A 20643-nucleotide genomic window follows, 5' to 3' on the forward strand; every position below is an offset into this window, starting at 1 on the left:
TCCCCATGAAGAAACAAAGTGTACATTATATCTATTATTTGCTATTACTGTAAACTAGAACAATACATATCGTCAAGATATATCAACAACGTAAATGCGCGCAGTCAGGATATTATTGTTGCAGTATAGTACATGATATTCTACATTGACCGCCCGGGTAGACATTTACCCACCCTACCAAAACAGTTTCACGACGTATCCTTTTCATCTGAACTAACGGGTCCAGACATTATGTTTGTCTGGTCGTCATCTTCATCATCATCGTCGTCTTCTTCTTCCTCTTCTTCATCATCATCATCATCATCTTCTTCGTCATCGTCATCGTCATCGTCGTCTTCGCCCTGTCCATCCGTCAGCTTCTCTTGCTTGACTTTCACCGGGGTGCTGCCCTCTCCGTTCGTAGAGTGGCCCCCCTGTGTTGTTCCCAAGCTTTTGGCGTACTGCTCCATCTCCAAGTGATATCGTTCCCTGTCCTCGTTGTACAGTTTGTAGTACGGCGCCCTCTGTTCCTCAGAGAGGCCCTTCCATCCCTCAGTCAAATCCTTCGTGACGTCGAGCGAACCGTTTTCCCTGATCTTGTCCTTGTTCATCTCGCAGTACAACAGGTACGCGTTAGTGGGCCGCTTGGGCAAATTTGGGTCCCTCTCCTTCGCCTTCTGCCTCTTCGTCTTCGTCCTTTTGAACGGTCTCGCCAGAAGCTCATCCTTGAAGTCCTCCAGAGTGGGCAGCGGCTGATCCGCCTTCAGTTCCGGGTTTATTGCTACCCGTTGCTCCAACCGCTCCAGTAGCACGGCGTACTCCAGCTTCAGCCGCTTCACAGAGTGCCTCGACCGCTGCAGAGTCAGCCCGAGCACCTCGTTCTTCTCCTTCAATTCCTCAATCTTCGAGTGCCAATTGTCACCGCTCATTGCCTCAGATTCAGTTACAGGAAAAGAGCACACAGGATCGAGTATCTCGTGAGGATAAACGGCACCGACGACGAGTTCGAACCGTTACGAATTGTTTTGAACAGTATCACAGTGAACTGTTCAAAATAATGAATTTTTGCAAATTCGATATTTTTGAAACTCGAGACGCAGAGACAGTTGACACAAGAGACACAACAAGACCGTTAAAAAGCGACACAGCGACCCAGTGACGTTTTACTTGTTTGGTGCTACAGGTGGGCAATTGGTGACGACGAGACGGCCGTTTATTCGACGTCGATACGCCCTCGGAGCGTCGAGAAACAGTGCAAAAAGGGAACAGATGGCCCGTGCAGCGGAGAACGAGCGGGTGCCGCTCGTGGGGGATACCTCCAGTGCGAAGACGGATAGATACGTACCCGGGAGGAATGTGGGCCCGCAGAGGACGTCGCGGACTGCGCAGAAACTGAAATTGCTGCCCGAAGAACCCTTCCAGCGGGGCAATAGTAGTGATACTGGTACTCGTACTGGCGGCGGTGCATCCACACTCACGCCAGTTGATCGGGACGTGTACTCTCAAGTGGACAGGATTTTGGACAAGCCTGCGAGGAGGGATGCGGAGAAGCTGGGCAAGGCGCACAGGCATCTCCTACCGCGTTGTACCGCGTACTGCACGGCGAGTAGTTACAATATGCGGGAGCTGATACGATGGTTCAAAGATTCCAAGAAGGTGCACCACACGCACGCGCGGCTGTTTGACGAGTGTTTATACACGCCCTTCATGTACACGGATTGGCGCGGGGACAAGCGGTTTGAGCATGAGGATGTGATCCGGCTCGATGCGGAGGGCGGAGAGATCAACGTAAGCGATAAACAGCCAGACCTCTTCGTGTTCGAATACGGTGTTGTGGTCATGTGGGGGTTTACAGAGCGCGAGGAGAAGGCGTTTTTAAGCGATATAGACAGATTTGAGAAGGAGAAGCTCGCGGACGAGGATGTCCAGGTCGAGGAGTTTAACTACTACGTGACGCAGTCGTACCAACCGAGGATCTACAACGATTTCATTACGTTGCGAGACGGGTCCAACTACATGGTAAAGCTATCGATAGCACATGCAATTGCACAGAGTGTCAAGATCTCGTTCTTCGAGGAGCTCGTAGACAACACGATAGAAGACACGCAAGATATCCCGCAAGAGATCGCGCTCAGCGGGAAAGTGTCCATGACAAAAGAGGAGATTATGAAGAGTATTGGTGAGCTGTTCATCTTGCGGATCAACATCAACCTGCACGGGTCTGTGCTGGACTCTCCAGAGATTATGTGGTCCGAACCACAACTGGAGCCCATCTACCAGGCCACAAGAGGGTACCTCGAGATCAACCAGCGGGTTGCGCTGCTGAATCAGCGGCTGGAGGTCATCTCAGATTTGTTACAGATGTTGAAGGAACAACTGGGCCACTCACACGAGGAATACCTGGAGTTCATAGTGATCATCCTAGTGGGAGTCGAGGTGGTGATTTCACTAGTCAACGTCTTCTCCGACATAATAGCCAACCGTTGAAAAGGCGGCCGTCGTTGTCTTGAGAAGATTTAGGAAAACACAGGGTAATCGTGTCACTCGTACAAGCGGTGTATACCACTGCATGTGTCCTGGCTGTGGGCATGAATCGACAAGAGCAGTGTATATTGACCAGATTGTGCTATCAGTGAAAGAGAGAGAGAAAGGGCCGCTCCGCCCTCCTATGCTTCTTGCCTGTGGCAGATTGTGATACCTCTTTGCTGTGGAGTCTTCAAACGTTTGCTGCTCTCTGAATAAACATGCCGTCGGGTTTATGGCATGGATAGAATTTTAAGCACAGGTTATATATATATAGAGAGAGGGATATCATTACAGTTCACGTATAATGAAAGAAATGCATTCAATCAATGCAAGGGAGGGATAATCCAAGACTAACTATGTCTGTGCGTGTTGTAACTATATGAAGAAGTCTTGGTAGATCATCAAACATTAGCAGACACCACACCTGGCAACTTAAAGTCAAGGCGTAAAACGTGAGTCTCAACAGTTAGACTAGCTCCAGATGGAACCGACTTATGATCGACTGTTCCAGGGAGCTGTCCGGTACTTACACAATGTATGGGATTATGTACCTTGAGTTGTGGTCTTCAACCACAATTGTCTCATCGACAGTTTAAAGCATATACAGCAAATTAGCATACATAAACAGTATACAAAGAGGCGATGACCATCGCCTTACAGTCTCTCTACACAGACACAGCTCACGCACGGGCGTTTACTGGTTCAGCTTGGCGATCTTCTCATTCAGAGTGATGACTTTGTCGTTCGCGGTCTGATGCTTGTCCGTCCTGGTACCGATACGCACATCTGCGTGCACCCTCTCGTACCCGTTTGCATGTGCAAACTCGTGCAGCTCACCAATCAGAGTCATCACCTCGTCCCAGGGACCCTCGATCGTCGTCCCGGCACTGTGCAGCGTGCTCTTCAAGTGCGATTGACGAATCTTGTTCTCGACAAGGGCAACGAAGTCAGAGACGCTGGGCGAGCCGGTCCCAAGGGGGACCATACACACATCTGCTAAACAGTATATCTTTGGCATTGGGGAGTAAGCGGTTAGGGACGGCTTGGTGTTGCTGCTATTGTTATTGCTATTGTTATTGTTGCTGTTGCTTTTAATATTTAAATTTGAACAAATTTGAAGAGAGTCCATCGATGATGACAACCTCACTTCTTATACTGTTGAGACGGTGAATTGTGGACCGTGGACGCTGTGACTGAGAGAATGACGGAACAGAACAAGCTAACACGCTGCTTTGATGATATACTCAGACTGTCAAGTGAGATGCTCGTGCAACAGCAGCTAAAGACGATACAGCTGGACACGGTTAACGGGTTCACGCAGGATCACCAGAAGGTGCTCTCGGAGAAAATCCACTCGTTCCATGGGATACTCGACGAAGTAGACGTTACGTTACTCAACGCTGTGAGGTTTGTGGAGAAATTTGACGCCGTATCCAAGGAGAAAGAGCTGGAAAGGGTGAAACAGAGGGAGCGGGAGGCGCAAATCACCGCCGAAGAGGAGGCAAGGAAGAAGCGGGAATTGAAGTTGGAACAGCAGCAACAACAACAACACCAGCTGGAACAGGAACAACAGGAGCTGGAAAGAATGCGGAAGGAGGAACAAGAACGTTCGAACAAAAAGGACGAGAGTGCAGGGTTCACGCAGTCCAGTACAGACTTGGACCTCATGGGAGAGTTGAAGATGGACTTCGACAACTCGGACCCGACAAGTCTGCTGTCGACTTTTGGAGACGTTGGAGGACCCATCGACCTCTCTGGACCCAGCAACACGGACATGACGAGCACCCAGACATCGGACAACTACAAACAGGAAAGCAAACGAGACGCGGACAACTCCAAAAACAACCCCTCCAATATCAGCGACAATACGGCGGATTTCTTACTGGAAACTAACCCATCCGAGCTTAACAACAAGAACAACAACGATAACACAAACTCAGAACTGCCGCAGAATAAACAGCCCGCGGCGAGAGAGCCTCAGAATACAATGTTTAATGACCTCGATTCGATGGACATGTCTCTGTTTGCTGAGCTTGATAACCCAAAGTTTGGGGCCAGCTCGTTGGAAACACCACCTATGGGCAATAACGCGAACAGCGGCGAGGCCAACGCTGAGTCGAGAAACTTGGGCAACAGTTTTGAGGGGAATAATAATAACGATACCATCAACGACAGCAACACGAACAATATTAATAATACTAATAACAATAATGACAAGATGAAGGACAGTAACGGCGATACTAATGCATTGGACCCTTCATCAATGGACCCTCTACAAGACAATGGAGATGACTACTTGACACTTAATGACTTCAACGATTTGAATATTGACTGGAACGCTAACCCTAACGATACCACTGACATATTCAATATATGAAAACGATTGACTCTGCGTTTCTTGAAGACAGAGAGCGTGGTAAGGTCAAGATGGGACGCCCATTGGAGGGGCGTGGGTGGCGTGGGTAGAAAAAAGGTACGTTGATATATAAGTTATGCAAATGTTATTGTGTTTAGCAGGATACTATGTTTCTCCTTTCAGGTATCGTCCAAAAGTTTCTTTGTGACTCTCCCTCTACGTGTCTGTATGGCAACTTTATATGCCATCATCCTCCGTTGGGTGTCGTAAATATGTCTCTTGGCCCAGCTGAAAAAATTCCTCTGTCCCCTCGTTGATTGCCTTCAAAGGAAAACAACCATGACGGTGACGTTATCTGTTGTCCCTCGCTCTAGTGCGCACCGCACAAGATTCTTCGCTGCTTCGTTCGGGTCCGTATAATCCTTGATCAGCTCACAGGCCTCCTGGTCGTCTATGACATCCCAGAGTCCGTCGCATGCGAGTATCAAAAATGCATCCTCATTGGTTATCTCTACGCTCGTCGTGAATGGGTTCCCAATGACGAGGCTGTCGAAAAACTTGTCCCCGAGTGACCTTGTTACGGCCAGCATCCCATTCACTCGGCTCTTCATTATAAGCCCGCCGGCCTTTTCGACCCTTTGCATCTCAAGAATGTCGGACGCCTTGTGGTCGTACGTCAGCCGTATACTGTTCCCGTTGCGGAATAATACTATTCGTGAGTCGCCGACATTCCCCGTGTACAGTTTCCTTTTGTGCTGACCCAACTCCACCTGGTCTGCCGGTATATCATCCGGGAGTTCCCAGCGAAGAACACACACGGCCGCGGTGCAACCACTGCTCCCCTGCAACTGAGAGTTGATCTCCTTATCTATGAGGACAAACGAGTCATTCAGCACATCTCTTACGTCGCGAGTCTCATCCTCCAGCAGCGTCTTCTCCACCACAGTGTGCAGGTGCGACCCACACCACTTCGAAGCCTGTATACCTGCATGTCCATCGAAAACGGCGAAATACCCCCAGTCAAGCCGCGATGCGAAATTCTTCACGTACGTGTGCACATCCTCCATCGACCGTCGAAACTTTGAATTCTTGTTTTCCGCTACACCAACGCTGTACGTAGCCTCGATCGACATCTCAGAAGCCGCCGACGACGTCGGTGTCAACTGCCGCACAGACGACACACTGCGGCTCCTGCCACTCTGAGAACACTCATCCGTAGAACCTCTCATTACTGCCCCAAACGCCAAGAAATAATAATAGAAAACCTTTTTGCAACAAGCGTCTTTCTAACACACAATCCTGAAACTGCCTGCTGAACTCTGAACTCAACTATTCCCCCTTATGTAAGAAACTGATCAAACAAACGGCACTAAACTTAACTTTCTGCCCTCGACCGGAAACCTATCTATATAAATATAGATATTGAAAACAATAAAAAGGGAAAAAGGGAAAAAGACAACTTCCGTACAAAACAACGACAGAATCCCAACAGTGACAGTCTTCTCAAACTGAGTAGACTGTTCAGACTCAAACCGTCAAGACTTCACCCAGTTTTGAACCGAACACCAAAATTGTTATTTTTATTTCAAATTATTTCTTTCTTTTTTGAGGTTTTCCGCGTCACGTGATCCGAAGACAAATTCGGCCGAACGGTTCGGCCGAAGCTGTTTCTGGGACAGGAAGATGGCGGGACAGAACCGGGTTGACTAACGAACGTACGTGCGTGTACTTTATATACGTGCACATCATCAAGGGTTTGATATCATAGGTACAGGCCTTCCAGGTTCTCCTCCACTTTGTTCTTCATCACACGCTCCTTGGCCTGCTTGAAGTCTTCCGCGGTCACTTGCATTCTTCTCTCTCTGAGCGCAAGCAGCCCGGCCTCCGTACACACGGCCTGGATGTCGGCCCCCGAGAGGTCGTCTTTGCTCGTTACAAGTTTCTCGAGGTCCACGTCCGCGCTCAGGTTCATCTTCGAAGTGTGGATCCCTAGGATCTTCTTCTTCGTGGCCAGGTCCGGACTCTCAAAAAGGATCTTACGGTCGATTCTGCCCGGTCTGATCAACGCTGGGTCCAGAGTCTCAATCTTGTTCGTAGCCATGATGACCTTCACATCACCCCTGTCGTCGAACCCGTCCAGCTGGTTTAGCAACTCCAACATAGTCCTCTGGATTTCCCTTTCACCACCACTATTCGAGTCGTATCTCTTCGTACCAATAGCATCAATTTCGTCTATGAACACAATACTGGGGGCGTTGTCACCAGCAACTTTGAAGATCTGCCTACAAAGTCTGGGACCGTCACCTAGATACTTTTGAATCAGTTCTGACCCGACGATCCTCAAGAAAGTCGCCGATGTTTGATTTGCAACGGCCTTCGCCAAGAGAGTTTTACCAGTACCTGGTGCACCATACAGAATCACACCCTTTGGTGGCTTAATACCCATCTCCTCGTACAGTTCAGGGTGCGTCAGAGGTAGTTCCACAGACTCTTTAATTTCTTGGATTTGAGACTCCAACCCACCGATGTCACTGTAGGACTCAGTTGGAGACTTGTCCATCTTCATAACAGACACCATTGGATCCGCATCGTCCTGTAATACACCGACAACGGACATGGTCTTATTATGGAGTAGAACTGAACAGCCGGGTTCCAACAGTTCTTTATCGACGAAGGATAAGATGGACACGTAGTAATCTGGCATGGTGGGACTCGTCACAATGGCATGATCGTCGTCAATAATCTCCTCCAAAGTACCAATACTCAACGGGTTGCCCCTGATTTCTTCCAATTGCTTCTTCTCCTCCTCCTGTTTCTTCTCTAGCGGTTTCAGTATCTCAGAGTTTGTCACAAACTCTTCCTCCAGCAACAGATGGTCCTTGATCCGCTCCATCCTCAAAAGTTTCAACTTACAACGGATGTTTGGGTATACTTTGGGCAGCTTCTCAGCCGTGGCTGGTCCGTGCTTCCTCTTCTTCCTCCCAAATTTGGATTGCACTGGAGGCTCATACTTGGGTTTTTGAGAGCTCTTCTTCTTCTTGTCCTGTCCTGACGAGGCACCTTGTCCCATCTTTATTCCTATTAAATTAAGTAGGGTGTTGAGGTAAAATAAGCGGTCGACCTCCTGTATCAACAACAACACTCTTCCCAATCCGTTCAAGGTTTCAATAGTTTTGCCACTTTTCGACTCTCTCTGCTCTTTGTTTAAACCAAAAAAACAATAAAATTCCCCAAAAAAACAAGAAAAAAAACGACAACTGCAGGATTCGAACCTGCGCGGGCAGAGCCCAAAAGATTTCTAATCTTACGCCTTAACCACTCGGCCAAATTGCCCAATTGGAAAATTGAAATTTTGGTACATACCCCTATTTATCTAAATTTGAAGGGGAATGTCACGGGATGCAGCTATAAAAGGTGGGCTTGTTGGATCACAGGTGCCAAAAACAAGCAAAAACATATTTTTACAAGTATAGAATGATCGAACAGGGTCAATGCACTGTCTTTAAGTACCCACGAAGGGCTTATGCATATAAACCTCTTGCGAACGTTGCTGCGGTGACTCAGTACAAGGGTTGAAAGTCAAATGAGAAACAAAACCGAGGACTGCGTGCATCATACCATTTGGACTTGAAAATTCTACAGAGGACTATAGTTTGGGTAAACGGAGGGAGCAGAGTAAGGCATTTGCTTTTGAGTTATTTCCATGGGTGTTTGCAGAGAGTCAGACACTGGCGACTCCATACCAGGAGGTTGCTCCAAACACTGGCCCATCCCTGGATTTAAGGCATCGCTGTAGTAAAAATTGCCCTGGTATTGAGTGGGCTACAAGCTGGAGTACATCATCGACTCGCTCGAGAACTACAGGATTGCTGTAGCAAAAAGAACACAGAGACGAATACTGTAATATATACTCTTAGAAAAATGACATTAGTTTCATATGTATGGTTGATGTATAAAATCAGGCTGGGACCGGTACTTGTTCGGCATCTACAAATTGGCAGTGTAATGTATTTCACCATCCAATTTTCTTAGTCTTTCAGCGGCCTGTTCAGCAGTCAAATCTCTTTGTGGTTCTCCAAGCAATTCAAAACCCACCAAAAATTTCCGAACAGTAGCCGATCTCAACAATGGTGGATAGAAATGCAAATGTAACCAACTGTGATCCAGCTCCTCCTTGGTTGCATTTAATGGAGCTTGGTGGATACCCATAGAGTATGGGAAGCTGGTTTCAAAGAGATTGTCATATTTCGTGGTCAAAATCTTCAGCGCACTTGCCAAGTCTCTTTTTTGAGCCTCATTCAACGAAGTGATGTTTGGAATCTTTGTTTTCGCAACAACCATGGTCTCAAATGGCCAAACAGCCCAGTAGGGGACAACGACCAAAAACGTATCGTTTTCAAACACGGTTCTGGTTTTTTCCTGCATTTCCAGTTCAACGTAGTCTGCTAGCAAATCTGTGTGGTTTGCTGCCTTGTATTTATCGAAGGACTTGAACTCTCTAGACACTTCGCTTGGAACGGTTTCCAAACACCACGCTTGCCCATGAGGATGCAAGTTGGAGCAACCCATAGCGGTACCCTTGTTCTCGAAAATCTGCAAATACTTGAATGGCTTGTGCTCTTCAATTGCCTGCTTAGACAAATCGGTATACAGTTTTTGCCACGCACCGACAACTTTCACCAAATCATCTTTGGACATAAGTGGCAAGGTAACATTGTGCTTAGGACTGAAACAAATGACGAAACAGTTACCTCTAACGGATTGAACCTTGAACAGCCTGTTCTTTAGGGAATCTTTGTCACCAGTCTCTTTCAAACTTGGCTGATCAGTTTTAACGGCGGCATAGTCGTTTTGAAAGATATAAGTAGACTCGTATTTTGGGTTTTTACCCCCTGTTGCCCTGTCATTACCGGGACAAAGAAAGCACTTCTCGTCGTACTCAGGAATGTCCGGTTTGAAAGGAGCCTCTTGCTGACCCAACCAAGGCCTTTTTGCTCTATGTGGGGAGACCAGAACCCATGAGTCCGTCAACGGATTGTAACGTCTGTGAGAATGGTCGGTAAAATCAAATGCACCAGTAGTCATTCTGATATGTATTTTCTTTGTAGTTTTAGTTGTTTTTCCTTAATTTGTTAAGTGGTTTCTTATACTCTAACCAAAACGAAAGGGAAGTATCAAGTGGGACCATCTTTAAAGTCATCATGGAAGTGCCGCCTTTAAATATTACTCAAGACTCAAGTCACTGGTGCAACTTATTAAGAAGTGCGTCTGCGGTTTGGAACACTCTGATATTAGTCTCCCATGCTACGGACGAGTGTTGTCCGAATGTCAAAATTATTTTTCCCCTCTCTTCGGAAAACTGTTTCCCGAATATGGAAGCCCTCTTTCCGTGAAGGAAACAGGTATAACGGAGTGGAGAGGATAATTCCCTGGCCCATATTGTGAGTGAAATATTGTGCAAGCGTGAATTAGCAATATCGAAATACTGCATGTTGAAGAGTGCTCATCCTTCAAGGGAAAAAACCAGAAACTTGCCTAATCGTGAGGCCATTAAAAACTTGAGTGATTGAAATCTCGCTGGTGGAAAATGAAACAAGTGCAGTTTATTGCCTTAATTCTGATACCTGGAAAACGGCAAACCACATGATGATGCCTTGAGGAACATAGAAAACTACTTGTGACCGTCAACCCAAGCTTCGAAATAGAGAAGTACGGATACGGAATTTTCTTCTAAGCACAAGAAGTGCACTTGCTATGTTCACTATAATGTCATGAGGAACCTACAAAACGCTGTAAAACTTGATACATTACCGATTTTAGAGAACTGACAAAAAACTGTCTCATAAACGTATTTGCCCCGCACTGCCCCGCACTGCCCCACCTTCCCCATTACGATACAATGAGTTTCAAGAAGCGGGGAATGTGTTGAAATGTGGAATCAGAACATGCTTATCCCAGCTGTTCTATAGGAAAAGTTTTCATGGAAGAAGTTGTCGAGATAATCTTTATGTACTTTTTAATAGAACTGAGCTTACAAGAACGGCTACTGGGACCCTACTAGTCCCGTTAAGAGCAACCTGTTTGGGACGGTGGACACGATAAGTCCATCATACGTATTTGATGCCTCATTGAGTGGCTTATCTGTCATTAAGACATTAGATATTTCCACATAAGGATGCAGAGAGTTCAGCAGTATGTCAGGCAGAATGCTCCTCGGGGAAAACAGACGGCTAAACGTAGAAACGCCATTAATATTTCGCGTCACATACTGATAAGGGAGCGTGGGCAAGGGTCAAAGAGAGTGAAATGGAAGTAGTCAAGATGTGCTACAATGTGGGGCTCTCTTTGCAGTTGCGAAAGGTGCAGAACGGAAAAGAGAACGCGCTGCTCGAAGCTTCAATTGCACACCTTGCCCCCATACAGCGTACATAGATACGCACATCTGTTGGTTTCGCTTCCATACCACTTGTAATATGGCTCGAAAGATATACCCTCCTTGCAATACAGCCCATCTTGCTTCTCCCTTACCCCTGGAACCCCGTTCTTAACTAAGGCAATAGCCATCTGGAAAGTGCTTCTAATTCGGCAGTATTGTGTCCGGGGTACTCCGCCCCGACATGGAGTGTGGGGGTCCCCGAACAGATCTTTCTGCGACGCCAATACGTCGGCACATAGCGCTCCGGAACAGCAGAGTGTCCTGTCCCGTTGCCAGGACTTCGTCGGCCCTTCTTTCCTCGAGAAGAGACGTTAAAAAGTGGGAAAAAGAGTTTCATGCGTCCGGAACACAGTGCTCCGTGCACAAGTGTCTCGCACAGAGCCCCTCCTCCCCCCACCTTGCTCACCCCACATATCATGCCACATAGGAACGGAGAAGAGTGCAGTTTGCTAAGGTTTCTCCCATGGAGCATACACATCCGAAGATGTACGCTTTCCCTCGACAGTGCTGCAACAGAGTAAGCAAAGGACATGCCCTCTCCGCAATAAGTTTGGTTTTGTAAGATATAAAAAGCGAGGTGGTCTGCTCTTACCGATAGTCCGAACTGCCCTTTTTATTCCTTTCCGTCTTCTTGTGTAAAAAGAGCCCATCAAACTGTTTGTTGATAGAAATCCATCTCAACTCGCTACAACAAATATTATCAAAAAACCTTCCAACTAATAATGTCAGTTCCTGTATATCCTTGCAATTCCGACAAATTGCCAAAATCATTGGCTGCTAAATGCCCTGTCATCATCAAAGGGTTCGAAAAGGCCTTTGGTACAAAACCTGACTTTGTTGCCAGATCTCCAGGTAGAGTGAATTTGATCGGTGAACATATTGACTATGCCGATTTCTCTGTTTTACCTTTGGCTATTGACGTCGACATGTTGTTGGCTGTTAAGGCTTTGGATGACAAAAAGCCTTCTATTACTTTGGCCAATGCGGACTCTAGATTTAGCGAGAGAAAGTTTGACCTACCATTGGATGGGTCTTACGTCACCATCGACCCAACGATCTCCGACTGGTCTAACTACTTCAAGTGTGGTCTACATGTTGCTGTTGAATACTTGAAGAAAATTGCACCAGAAAAGTTTGCCAAGGCCCCTGTTAAGGGTCTACAAGTTTACTGTCAAGGTAATGTCCCAACTGGTTCCGGTCTTTCCTCCTCTGCTGCCTTCATTTGTGCCGTCGCTTTGGCTGTCATCAGAGTAAATATGGGCGACTCTTACGAAGTGTCCAAGAACGACTTGACGAAAATAACAGTTGTTGCCGAGCATTTGGTCGGTGTTAACAACGGTGGTATGGACCAAGCCGCCTCTGTTTGTGGTGAAGAGGACCACGCGTTGTACGTTGAATTCAAGCCGGAATTGAAGGCTACACCATTCAAATTCCCAAATTTGAAAAACACTGAGGTTACCTTCGTCATCGCTAACACTTTGGTAGTTTCCAACAAGCAAGAGACCGCTCCAACCAACTACAATCTGAGAGTCGTTGAGGTTGTTGCCGCCGCCAACATCTTGGCCAAGAAATATGGTGTTGTCTTGAAGCATGACGGCCCATCCAATTTGAACAAGGGTAACTTGAGAGACTTTGTGAATGCATACTATGCAAAGTACATGAATGTCGCGGAACCTTGGAACGGCGAGATCACTTCTGGTATCGAACGTTTGACCAAGATGTTGGAACTGGTCGAAGAAACCTTCGGTGCCAAGAAAAGTGGTTACACTGTTGACGACGCTGCCTCTGCTCTGGGTATTTCCAGCGAGGAATTCACCAAGGAATACTTGACTTCATTCCCAGTCAGATTTGACACTTTGAAATTATACCAGAGATCCAAGCACGTTTATGCGGAAGCTTTGAGAGTCTTGAAGGCTTTGAAGGTTATGACCGGCTCTTCGTTTACCAAGGATGAAGACTTCTTCCGTGAGTTTGGTAATTTGATGAACGAGTCCCAGGAATCATGCGACAAGCTGTACAACTGTTCCTGTTCCGAGATCGACAGTCTTTGTCAGATCGCCTTGAACAACGGGTCTGCCGGTTCACGTCTAACTGGTGCCGGTTGGGGTGGCTGTACGGTCCACTTGGTTCCAATCGAAAAGGTGGACCAGGTCAAGAAGGCATTGATCGACCAATACTACAAAGTCAAATACCCAAAGATTACAGACGAAGAACTAAAGGAGGCCATCATTGTTTCCAAGCCAGCACTAGGTTCCTGTGTATGCACTTTGTGAGAAGCTCATCCTCAAGCCTCTCTTTATAAAATGTTTTGACGATTTTGACGATTTTTTTGTATTCGATCACTGTGCACTTTCCTTTACGATATAGCGTGATTTAGGTGTATAATCATATAATCAATGTACTGTACGATTCTTACAATAACCTTTGACAAATAGTTTGTCTTCTCCAGGTGCTGAGAGCCTTCTTTTGCTACCTTTTCTGCACTGTGGTGTCGTACCAATCTGTTATCAGGTATCCCCAGTCTACGTCCTTTTTTGTACAGACAAATGTCCTTCGCCCTTTTTCAGAGACCCTGCCAAATGTCCAGATCCATTCTCTTTTGGGAACAAATCTTTTGTGTCATGGATACGGCTTGTCCTGACAAGGGCACAATTCTTATCTGTTTTTTTAATCGCCGACGACAAAAAAAAAAAAAAATGAAGTGAAAAATTTCAGCGATGAGATGAGTATATATAACAGAAAAATGCGATAGCCTCCAGTTCCTTCGAGGAAGATCCGGTTTTCTTCGGTTCAGAAACTGCTTGGCCACAAGCTGTACACGAATATCTGTTTTAGCTAGATACCAAAGAAAATTCTTCTCTGAATTTTGAGTCAAATTAAACAGCAGCTTCCCCACATTTTGACATACCGATCAGCCGTGCCTACCTATCGATACTCAAAGAAAAATGCCCGAGGATGTTACTGAATATTTCTCCTCTACAAAGAAGTCACACCATCGTAACAGTGAGTATGAGGCCCTAGACACTTCATCGTATCAGAAATCTGCTTACAGCCGACAAAAGCACGAAACCAATGTGCGAACAATTCCTGTGGGGAGCAGTAGCGCTGTGTCAACGCATATTTGTGAGGATGAGATGGGGTTTGAAGATACTGAATCACAAGAAAATGAAACGGAGGAGGAAGAGGAGGATCCATTCAAGGATGAGCCCTTTTTCAAGAGAATCTATCACAAATATTTGATAGTCGATAAATCCATTGCCGATGTTTCCATCTTAGATTCGTTCATGTACAATAGCGATCTAAGGCCTGTGGAGGAAAGAAGAAGAGCTTGGTCTTGGTTCAACTACTGTTATTTTTGGCTTGCTGAGTGTTTCAATATCAATACATGGCAGATTGCCGCCACAGGTCTACAATTGGGGCTGAACTGGTGGCAATGTTGGATCACCATTTGGATAGGATACACGTTCGTCGGTATATTTGTATGTCTAGCATCCAGAGCCGGCTCATCTTACCACATCTCATTTCCTATAACGACTAGAGCCTCGTTTGGGATTTTCTTCTCATTGTGGCCCATCATCAACAGAATTGTCATGGCTATTGTCTGGTACGCAGTCCAGTCGTGGTTGGGTGTGGAACCGGTATCTTTGATGCTGCGTTCAATATTCGGTAACGATCTACCAGATAGGATACCAAACCATTTTGGTTCTCCAAACTCCACTACATACCAATTCATGTGCTTCATGATTTTTTGGGCATGCGAATTACCATTTCTGTGGGTCCCTCCGCACAAAGTGAGACATTTGTTCACCGTCAAGGCCGTCTTGGTTCCATTTGGTGCGTTCGGCTTTCTAATCTGGTCAATAAAAAAAGCACATAATAAAATTGCATTGGGTAGTTTGACCGATACTCAGCTGACGGGTACAGCATTTTCATGGGCATTCTTGAGAAGTTTGATGGGTTGTATGGCCAATTTTTCCACGTTGACCCTAAATGCACCTGATTTTTCGAGGTTTGCCAAGACAAAGAATGCAGCTCTCTATTCGCAGCTGATTTGTATCCCATTTTTATTTTCGATTACTTGTTTGATTGGTATCTTGGTCACCGCTGCAGGGTATGAAATGTACGGTATCAACTATTGGTCACCTGTGGAAGTCTTAGAACAATATTTGATAAGAAGTTACACTAAGGGCACAAGAGCTGGCGTATTTTTGATATCGTTTGTTTTCGCTGTAGCACAGTTGGGGGCCAACATTTCTGCGAACTCGTTATCCTGCGGTACTGACTTGACTGCCATTTTACCGAAATTTTTGAATATCAGACGTGGTTCCATCTTTTGTGCGTGTATGGCGCTGTGCATTTGTCCATGGAATATGATGTCAACATCTTCAAAGTTTACAATGGCACTGTCAGCGTACGCCATTTTCTTGTCCAGTATTGCGGGGGTCATATGTTCCGATTACTTTGTTGTCAGAAGAGGGTATTTGAAATTAACCCATCTGTACTCGAACAGAAAGGGTTCGTTTTACATGTACGGTAACAAATACGGTATTAACTGGAGGGCGTTAGTAGCATACTTATGTGGTGTTGCCCCAAATCTGCCCGGGTTCATTGGTGATGTCGGTGCCCCCAAAATCACAGTCTCCATTGGTGCAATGAGAGTTTACTACCTCAGTTACTGGGTAGGGTATGCTATCAGTTTTCTTGCGTATACCATTCTTTGTTACTTATTCCCCGTACCAGGCCAACCAGTGAAGAATATCTTGAAGGATAAGGGCTGGTTTCAGATATGGGCCGATGTGGAGAATTTTGAAGAGGAGTGGCTCGAAACTCTGGAAAAGGAGGACCTCTATGACGACGTTGTCAGCGTTGATGTGCACGACAGCGATGAAAAGAAGTACTTTTATTAAACTCTACCTTATTTTTTCATCACTGAAAAATTAATATAAAACACTTTATACCTGTAGACTACTATCATGAATCTCAAAAATTAATAATGATTAATAACGTATAATGTATAATGTATAACGTATACCCTGATCATGTACGTGGTGTATATAATATACTGGAAACAGGACTTTTACTTATACGTCTATTTTCGAGAATCTCGAGTGACGAAAAAAAATTTTCCTTTTGGGACAAAGGTAATTGACCTGAAAAATTTACCATAAATAAGAGGTCTGCTCAAGATACTGCGTGATTGAAGAGAGGAGCTGGGGTTCAGCTATAAATACCAACAACTGCCAATTCGTTACTACAACTTAATTGCTGTTTGGGCTGTGTTTTAGATTGCTTTTTGCTCCAAAGAACTGCTACGAATAGCGATGAATAACGATGACTACCATTTGCATTTGGACGAAGAGTTGCTTCTCCGGGATAGGCGCGGCTCATTGAGGTCGAATTTGCCTCGTAGACAAGGTTCGCTCGTTAGGCCTGAAAGAAACAGATTAAATAATCCCAAAGATCCGCATTACTACTACGCGAAGAAGACACAAGAGCATGCGGATCGGTTGAACGTCCAAACTTCCGCTACTGGGGTAAACCCTCCATTCTACGGACCTTCGAGAAACTCACTGTTGTCCGAAAACATGGCCTACAATAATAGGTTTAGAGAGAGCAGTAGTTATCCAATGCAAGAGATGCCCAATGAGGACACAGGCTCATCTCACTCCGAGGACGCTGCCCCATCGCAGAATCCATTCAACGATACCCCGCCAATAAGACATGCGGCGAAACCTTTAGAACCTAGCAAAGGTGTCTCTGTATGGCAGATATACTGCCGAGTCATTACATTCTGGATACCAGGCCCCGTTTTAACTTTATTCGGGATGCCAAAGAAGGAGAGGCAAATGGCTTGGAGGGAAAAGATTGCGATCCTTTCCGTAATCGTGTATATCGGAGCAATTATCGCATATCTAACCTTCGGGTTTACGAAAACTGTATGTGGAGCACCGTCACTACGTTTGCAATCAGATGACGTTTCGTCGGGATACGTTTCAGCAAATGGAAAACTGTACCTTTTCGATGGTACCGGTACCGAAGGCAGCGACCTAGAAGCCGATGGTGTGAGCAAAATACGAGGCCCTTGGACAACTGCTGGAAAAGACGTCTCTTTCCTTTTCCAAAATGTTAATGGAAATTGCCATAATGTGATTGTACCCAGAGATAACTCCTCGATACCCCATGATGATAACAACAACCTCGCATGGTATTTTCCTTGTAAAGTCAGAGACATTGATGGATCCACTAAACCAAACTTTACGGCTTCTGAGCATTATGATGGGTGGGGCTGCCATACCTCCGAGAGTGCCAGGAAAAGTTTCTACAGTCTAAAAAGTGAGGCCGACGTCTATTTCACCTGGGACAGCTTGGCAAATTCCTCTCGAAACCTAGTGGTATACAACGACGATGTCCTAGATTTGGACTTGTTGAAATGGCTAGATAAAGATCAATTAGAATACCCTCCGATATTTGACGATTTATTGAACTCGCAACTGCAAGGCTATGATCTTTCGATCGTTTTGTCGACTGCATATGAGAGGAAAATTGCAAGGTGCTTAAGCGAAACCATAAAAGTGGGGGGTATCGATTCTAGGACTGTTGGTTGCATTGCATCAGATGTTGTACTTTACGTTTCCCTCGTGTTTATCCTGTCCGTCGTTGTGGCTAAATTTGCTGTAGCATGCTATTTCAGATGGGTTGTTTCCAGAAAGCAAGGTGTGGGTTTTCTCGAGAATGATCGCATGAATGATTACCTAAATGCTATCGAGGACTGGTCTGAGAATCCAAACGGCCCTGGAACTCTGCACCAAAGTAATTCATTAGCCTCCGGGAACACCACTTTTAACGGTGTCGAAGAAAACAAAACAAACAGAAAAGCAAATGCGACGAGAAGCAATAACTTCATTGATAACTCCGATTTGTCTGTAGAATTTAGAAACGCAACCACCATGTCACTACAAAACGCCCAAAAAATAGCCGATAAAGAATCGCGGGCCAACTTTACCGAGCATAAAAATGACTCTTTGTATCCGTCAAACTCAACTATAATGGACGGCCTAACAGAATCTCGCGATTCAATTTATCATCCTCCAGAGACTTTAGACCCCACCATTATCCATCACGACAGTGTCCAACAACCTCCTGTTGAATATAAACCTTTTGGCTACCCACTGGCCCATACCATATGCTTTGTCACTTGTTATTCAGAAAACGAACAAAGTTTGAGAGCGACATTAGATTCCTTGGCTGTGACCGACTACCCTAACTCCCATAAACTTCTGATGGTAGTGTGTGATGGTCTGATCAAAGGTTCAGGAAACGACAAAATTACACCAGAAATTGCTCTAGATATGATGGAAGACTTTACAACCCCCCCTGAAGATGTTCTTCCTTACTCTTACGTTGCCGTTGCGTCCGGTTCAAAAAGACACAACATGGCCAAAATATACGCTGGGTTTTACAAGTTTGATGATAGTACAGTACCTTCAGATAAACAGCTCCGTGTTCCTATAGTCACTATTGTTAAATGTGGCACTGCAGAAGAACAGGGATCTGCGAAACCAGGAAACAGAGGTAAACGTGATTCTCAGATAATATTGATGTCTTTTTTGCAGAAGATTACGTTTGATGAAAGAATGTCTGAATTGGAATTCCAGCTACTGAAAAATATATGGCAACTGACTGGTTTAATGGCCGATTTCTACGAAACTGTTCTAATGGTTGATGCTGATACAAAGGTCTTTCCTGACTCTTTAAAACACATGGTCGCAGAAATGGTAAAAGACCCATCAATTATGGGCCTATGTGGCGAGACAAAAATCGCAAACAAAAGTCAGTCATGGGTCACAGCAATCCAGGTCTTTGAATATTTCGTTTCCCATCATCAGGCGAAGGCATTTGAATCTGTGTTTGGCTCTGTTAGTTGTCTTCCCGGTTGCTTTTCTATTTATCGGATCAAGGCTCCTAAAGGTTCTGACGGTTACTGGGTACCCATTTTAGCAAATCCTGACATTGTTGAGCGTTACTCAGACAACGTTACCGACTCTTTGCACAAGAAAAATTTGCTACTGCTAGGAGAAGATAGGTACCTGTCTTACTTGATGCTGAAAACGTTCCCCAGGAGAAAGCAAATATTCTTACCGAAAGCCGCCTGCAAAACAATCGTACCTGATACCTTCAAAGTCCTGCTATCTCAACGTCGTCGTTGGATTAATTCCACTGTCCACAATCTGTTTGAATTGGTCCTGATCCGAGATCTCTGCGGTACCTTCTGTTTTTCTATGCAATTTGTCATCTTCATCGAACTGATGGGTACTTTGGTTTTACCTTTGGCAATTTGCTTCACCATTTACGTGATCATTTTTGCTATTGTATCCACACCAACTCCCATTATCACACTGGTGTTGTTAGCTGTCATCCTTGGTCTACCCGGTGTTTTGGTTGTGGTTACGGCAACCAAATGGTCGTACCTAATGTGGATGGCAATCTATATTGCCGCTCTGCCAATATGGAATTTTGTGCTTCCAACATACGCATACTGGAAATTCGATGACTTTTCTTGGGGCGAAACCAGAACCATTGCCGGAAGCAACAAAAAGTTAGAAGACGATGTTGAGGGTGAATTCGACTATAGCAGTATACAGATGAAGACTTGGCGTGAATATGAAAATAGAGACCGCTTGGAAAACAATGAGTTTATGGGGAATAGCAGAGATAGCCCGTTGTTTGACTCATGAAAAGGCGCATATAAAGTAATGTGGCATATTTACTTACTTCAGCATACAGGCCATTTGCATTAGCGGAACATATTTAAAGTACATATACCGTAAACTGTTCTGCGAATTCATGCAGAATGCTTTCAGTCTGCTCCCAAGGAACACCAAATATGCCACTATTAATCTTTGGCATTTCCAGTTTGTAGTCCGCCAAACTTTCTTGGTCTTTAATCTGTCGTGCTAAATCTTTTAATGCATTCCTTGTATATCTTAAAATAGTTTCGTCGTTCTGGTCACAACCGCCCATCGGGGCGGTGAAGAGACATCCAATAAGTAAGTTACTATTTCTACTACTCATTATGATTCTGCATTTCCCTAGTAAACCAGTCCTGTTATTTTCACACAGCTCAACATATTTCTTTTCTGCCTCTGGAAAACGACATGCAAGTTGATATGCGATACCACCACCCCAAGAGCCACTACAATTACATGAATGAAGCAGAATACGAGGGTACTCCTTTTCTGCAAGGATGTTACCTTTAAGGTACGTAATATTACCCATGCTCGATGTCGTGGTATACTTACTTGTTCCCTACTGTAGGTGCGGCATCCCGGCAAACACTAGAGCAAAA

At 45.3% G+C, this 20643-nt stretch overlaps 11 protein-coding genes and 1 non-coding gene across 12 annotated transcripts; 5 read left to right on the top strand and 7 right to left on the bottom strand.

The window, feature by feature from the left end:
- Window positions 1-188: 188 nt before the first annotated feature.
- NHP10 (Nhp10p) lies at window positions 189-908 on the bottom strand (the record flags this gene model as incomplete). The annotated part of the gene is made up of 1 exon (XM_022610460.1): window positions 189-908. The coding sequence occupies one exon, from the start codon at window positions 906-908 to the stop codon at window positions 189-191; it is 720 nt and encodes a 239-aa protein (XP_022466754.1).
- A 340-nt stretch (window positions 909-1248) lies between these two features.
- RMD1 (Rmd1p) lies at window positions 1249-2466 on the top strand (the record flags this gene model as incomplete). Its single annotated transcript, XM_022610461.1, has 1 exon — window positions 1249-2466. One exon carries the CDS (start codon window positions 1249-1251, stop codon window positions 2464-2466), a length of 1218 nt encoding a protein of 405 aa, XP_022466755.1.
- A 733-nt stretch (window positions 2467-3199) lies between these two features.
- Window positions 3200-3523, bottom strand: ECM15 (Ecm15p; the record flags this gene model as incomplete). Its single annotated transcript, XM_022610462.1, has 1 exon — window positions 3200-3523. The coding sequence occupies one exon, from the start codon at window positions 3521-3523 to the stop codon at window positions 3200-3202; it is 324 nt and encodes a 107-aa protein (XP_022466756.1).
- Window positions 3524-3706: 183 nt separating this feature from the next.
- MED2 (Med2p) lies at window positions 3707-4882 on the top strand (the record flags this gene model as incomplete). The annotated part of the gene is made up of 1 exon (XM_022610464.1): window positions 3707-4882. The coding sequence occupies one exon, from the start codon at window positions 3707-3709 to the stop codon at window positions 4880-4882; it is 1176 nt and encodes a 391-aa protein (XP_022466757.1).
- A 302-nt stretch (window positions 4883-5184) lies between these two features.
- Window positions 5185-5994, bottom strand: PTC1 (type 2C protein phosphatase PTC1; the record flags this gene model as incomplete). The annotated part of the gene is made up of 1 exon (XM_022610465.1): window positions 5185-5994. The coding sequence occupies one exon, from the start codon at window positions 5992-5994 to the stop codon at window positions 5185-5187; it is 810 nt and encodes a 269-aa protein (XP_022466758.1).
- A 629-nt stretch (window positions 5995-6623) lies between these two features.
- Window positions 6624-7931, bottom strand: RPT2 (proteasome regulatory particle base subunit RPT2; the record flags this gene model as incomplete). The annotated part of the gene is made up of 1 exon (XM_022610466.1): window positions 6624-7931. The coding sequence occupies one exon, from the start codon at window positions 7929-7931 to the stop codon at window positions 6624-6626; it is 1308 nt and encodes a 435-aa protein (XP_022466759.1).
- Window positions 7932-8112: 181 nt separating this feature from the next.
- On the bottom strand, window positions 8113-8194 carry KNAG0Ktrna7S. Its single transcript has one exon. It is a non-coding gene; the product is annotated as a tRNA-Ser (tRNA).
- Window positions 8195-8848: 654 nt separating this feature from the next.
- On the bottom strand, window positions 8849-9946 carry GAL7 (UDP-glucose:hexose-1-phosphate uridylyltransferase; the record flags this gene model as incomplete). Its single annotated transcript, XM_022610467.1, has 1 exon — window positions 8849-9946. One exon carries the CDS (start codon window positions 9944-9946, stop codon window positions 8849-8851), a length of 1098 nt encoding a protein of 365 aa, XP_022466760.1.
- Window positions 9947-12019: 2073 nt separating this feature from the next.
- Window positions 12020-13570, top strand: GAL1 (galactokinase; the record flags this gene model as incomplete). Its single annotated transcript, XM_022610468.1, has 1 exon — window positions 12020-13570. One exon carries the CDS (start codon window positions 12020-12022, stop codon window positions 13568-13570), a length of 1551 nt encoding a protein of 516 aa, XP_022466761.1.
- A 672-nt stretch (window positions 13571-14242) lies between these two features.
- FUR4 (uracil permease) lies at window positions 14243-16204 on the top strand (the record flags this gene model as incomplete). The annotated part of the gene is made up of 1 exon (XM_022610469.1): window positions 14243-16204. One exon carries the CDS (start codon window positions 14243-14245, stop codon window positions 16202-16204), a length of 1962 nt encoding a protein of 653 aa, XP_022466762.1.
- A 414-nt stretch (window positions 16205-16618) lies between these two features.
- CHS3 (chitin synthase CHS3) lies at window positions 16619-20032 on the top strand (the record flags this gene model as incomplete). The annotated part of the gene is made up of 1 exon (XM_022610470.1): window positions 16619-20032. The coding sequence occupies one exon, from the start codon at window positions 16619-16621 to the stop codon at window positions 20030-20032; it is 3414 nt and encodes a 1137-aa protein (XP_022466763.1).
- A 73-nt stretch (window positions 20033-20105) lies between these two features.
- On the bottom strand, window positions 20106-20573 carry POA1 (ADP-ribose 1''-phosphate phosphatase; the record flags this gene model as incomplete). The annotated part of the gene is made up of 1 exon (XM_022610471.1): window positions 20106-20573. The coding sequence occupies one exon, from the start codon at window positions 20571-20573 to the stop codon at window positions 20106-20108; it is 468 nt and encodes a 155-aa protein (XP_022466764.1).
- Window positions 20574-20643: the final 70 nt, after the last annotated feature.

Source organism: Huiozyma naganishii, chromosome 11 (assembly GCF_000348985.1).
Source record: "Huiozyma naganishii CBS 8797 chromosome 11, complete genome".
In the NCBI taxonomy this organism is placed as follows: Eukaryota; Fungi; Ascomycota; class Saccharomycetes; order Saccharomycetales; family Saccharomycetaceae; genus Huiozyma; species Huiozyma naganishii.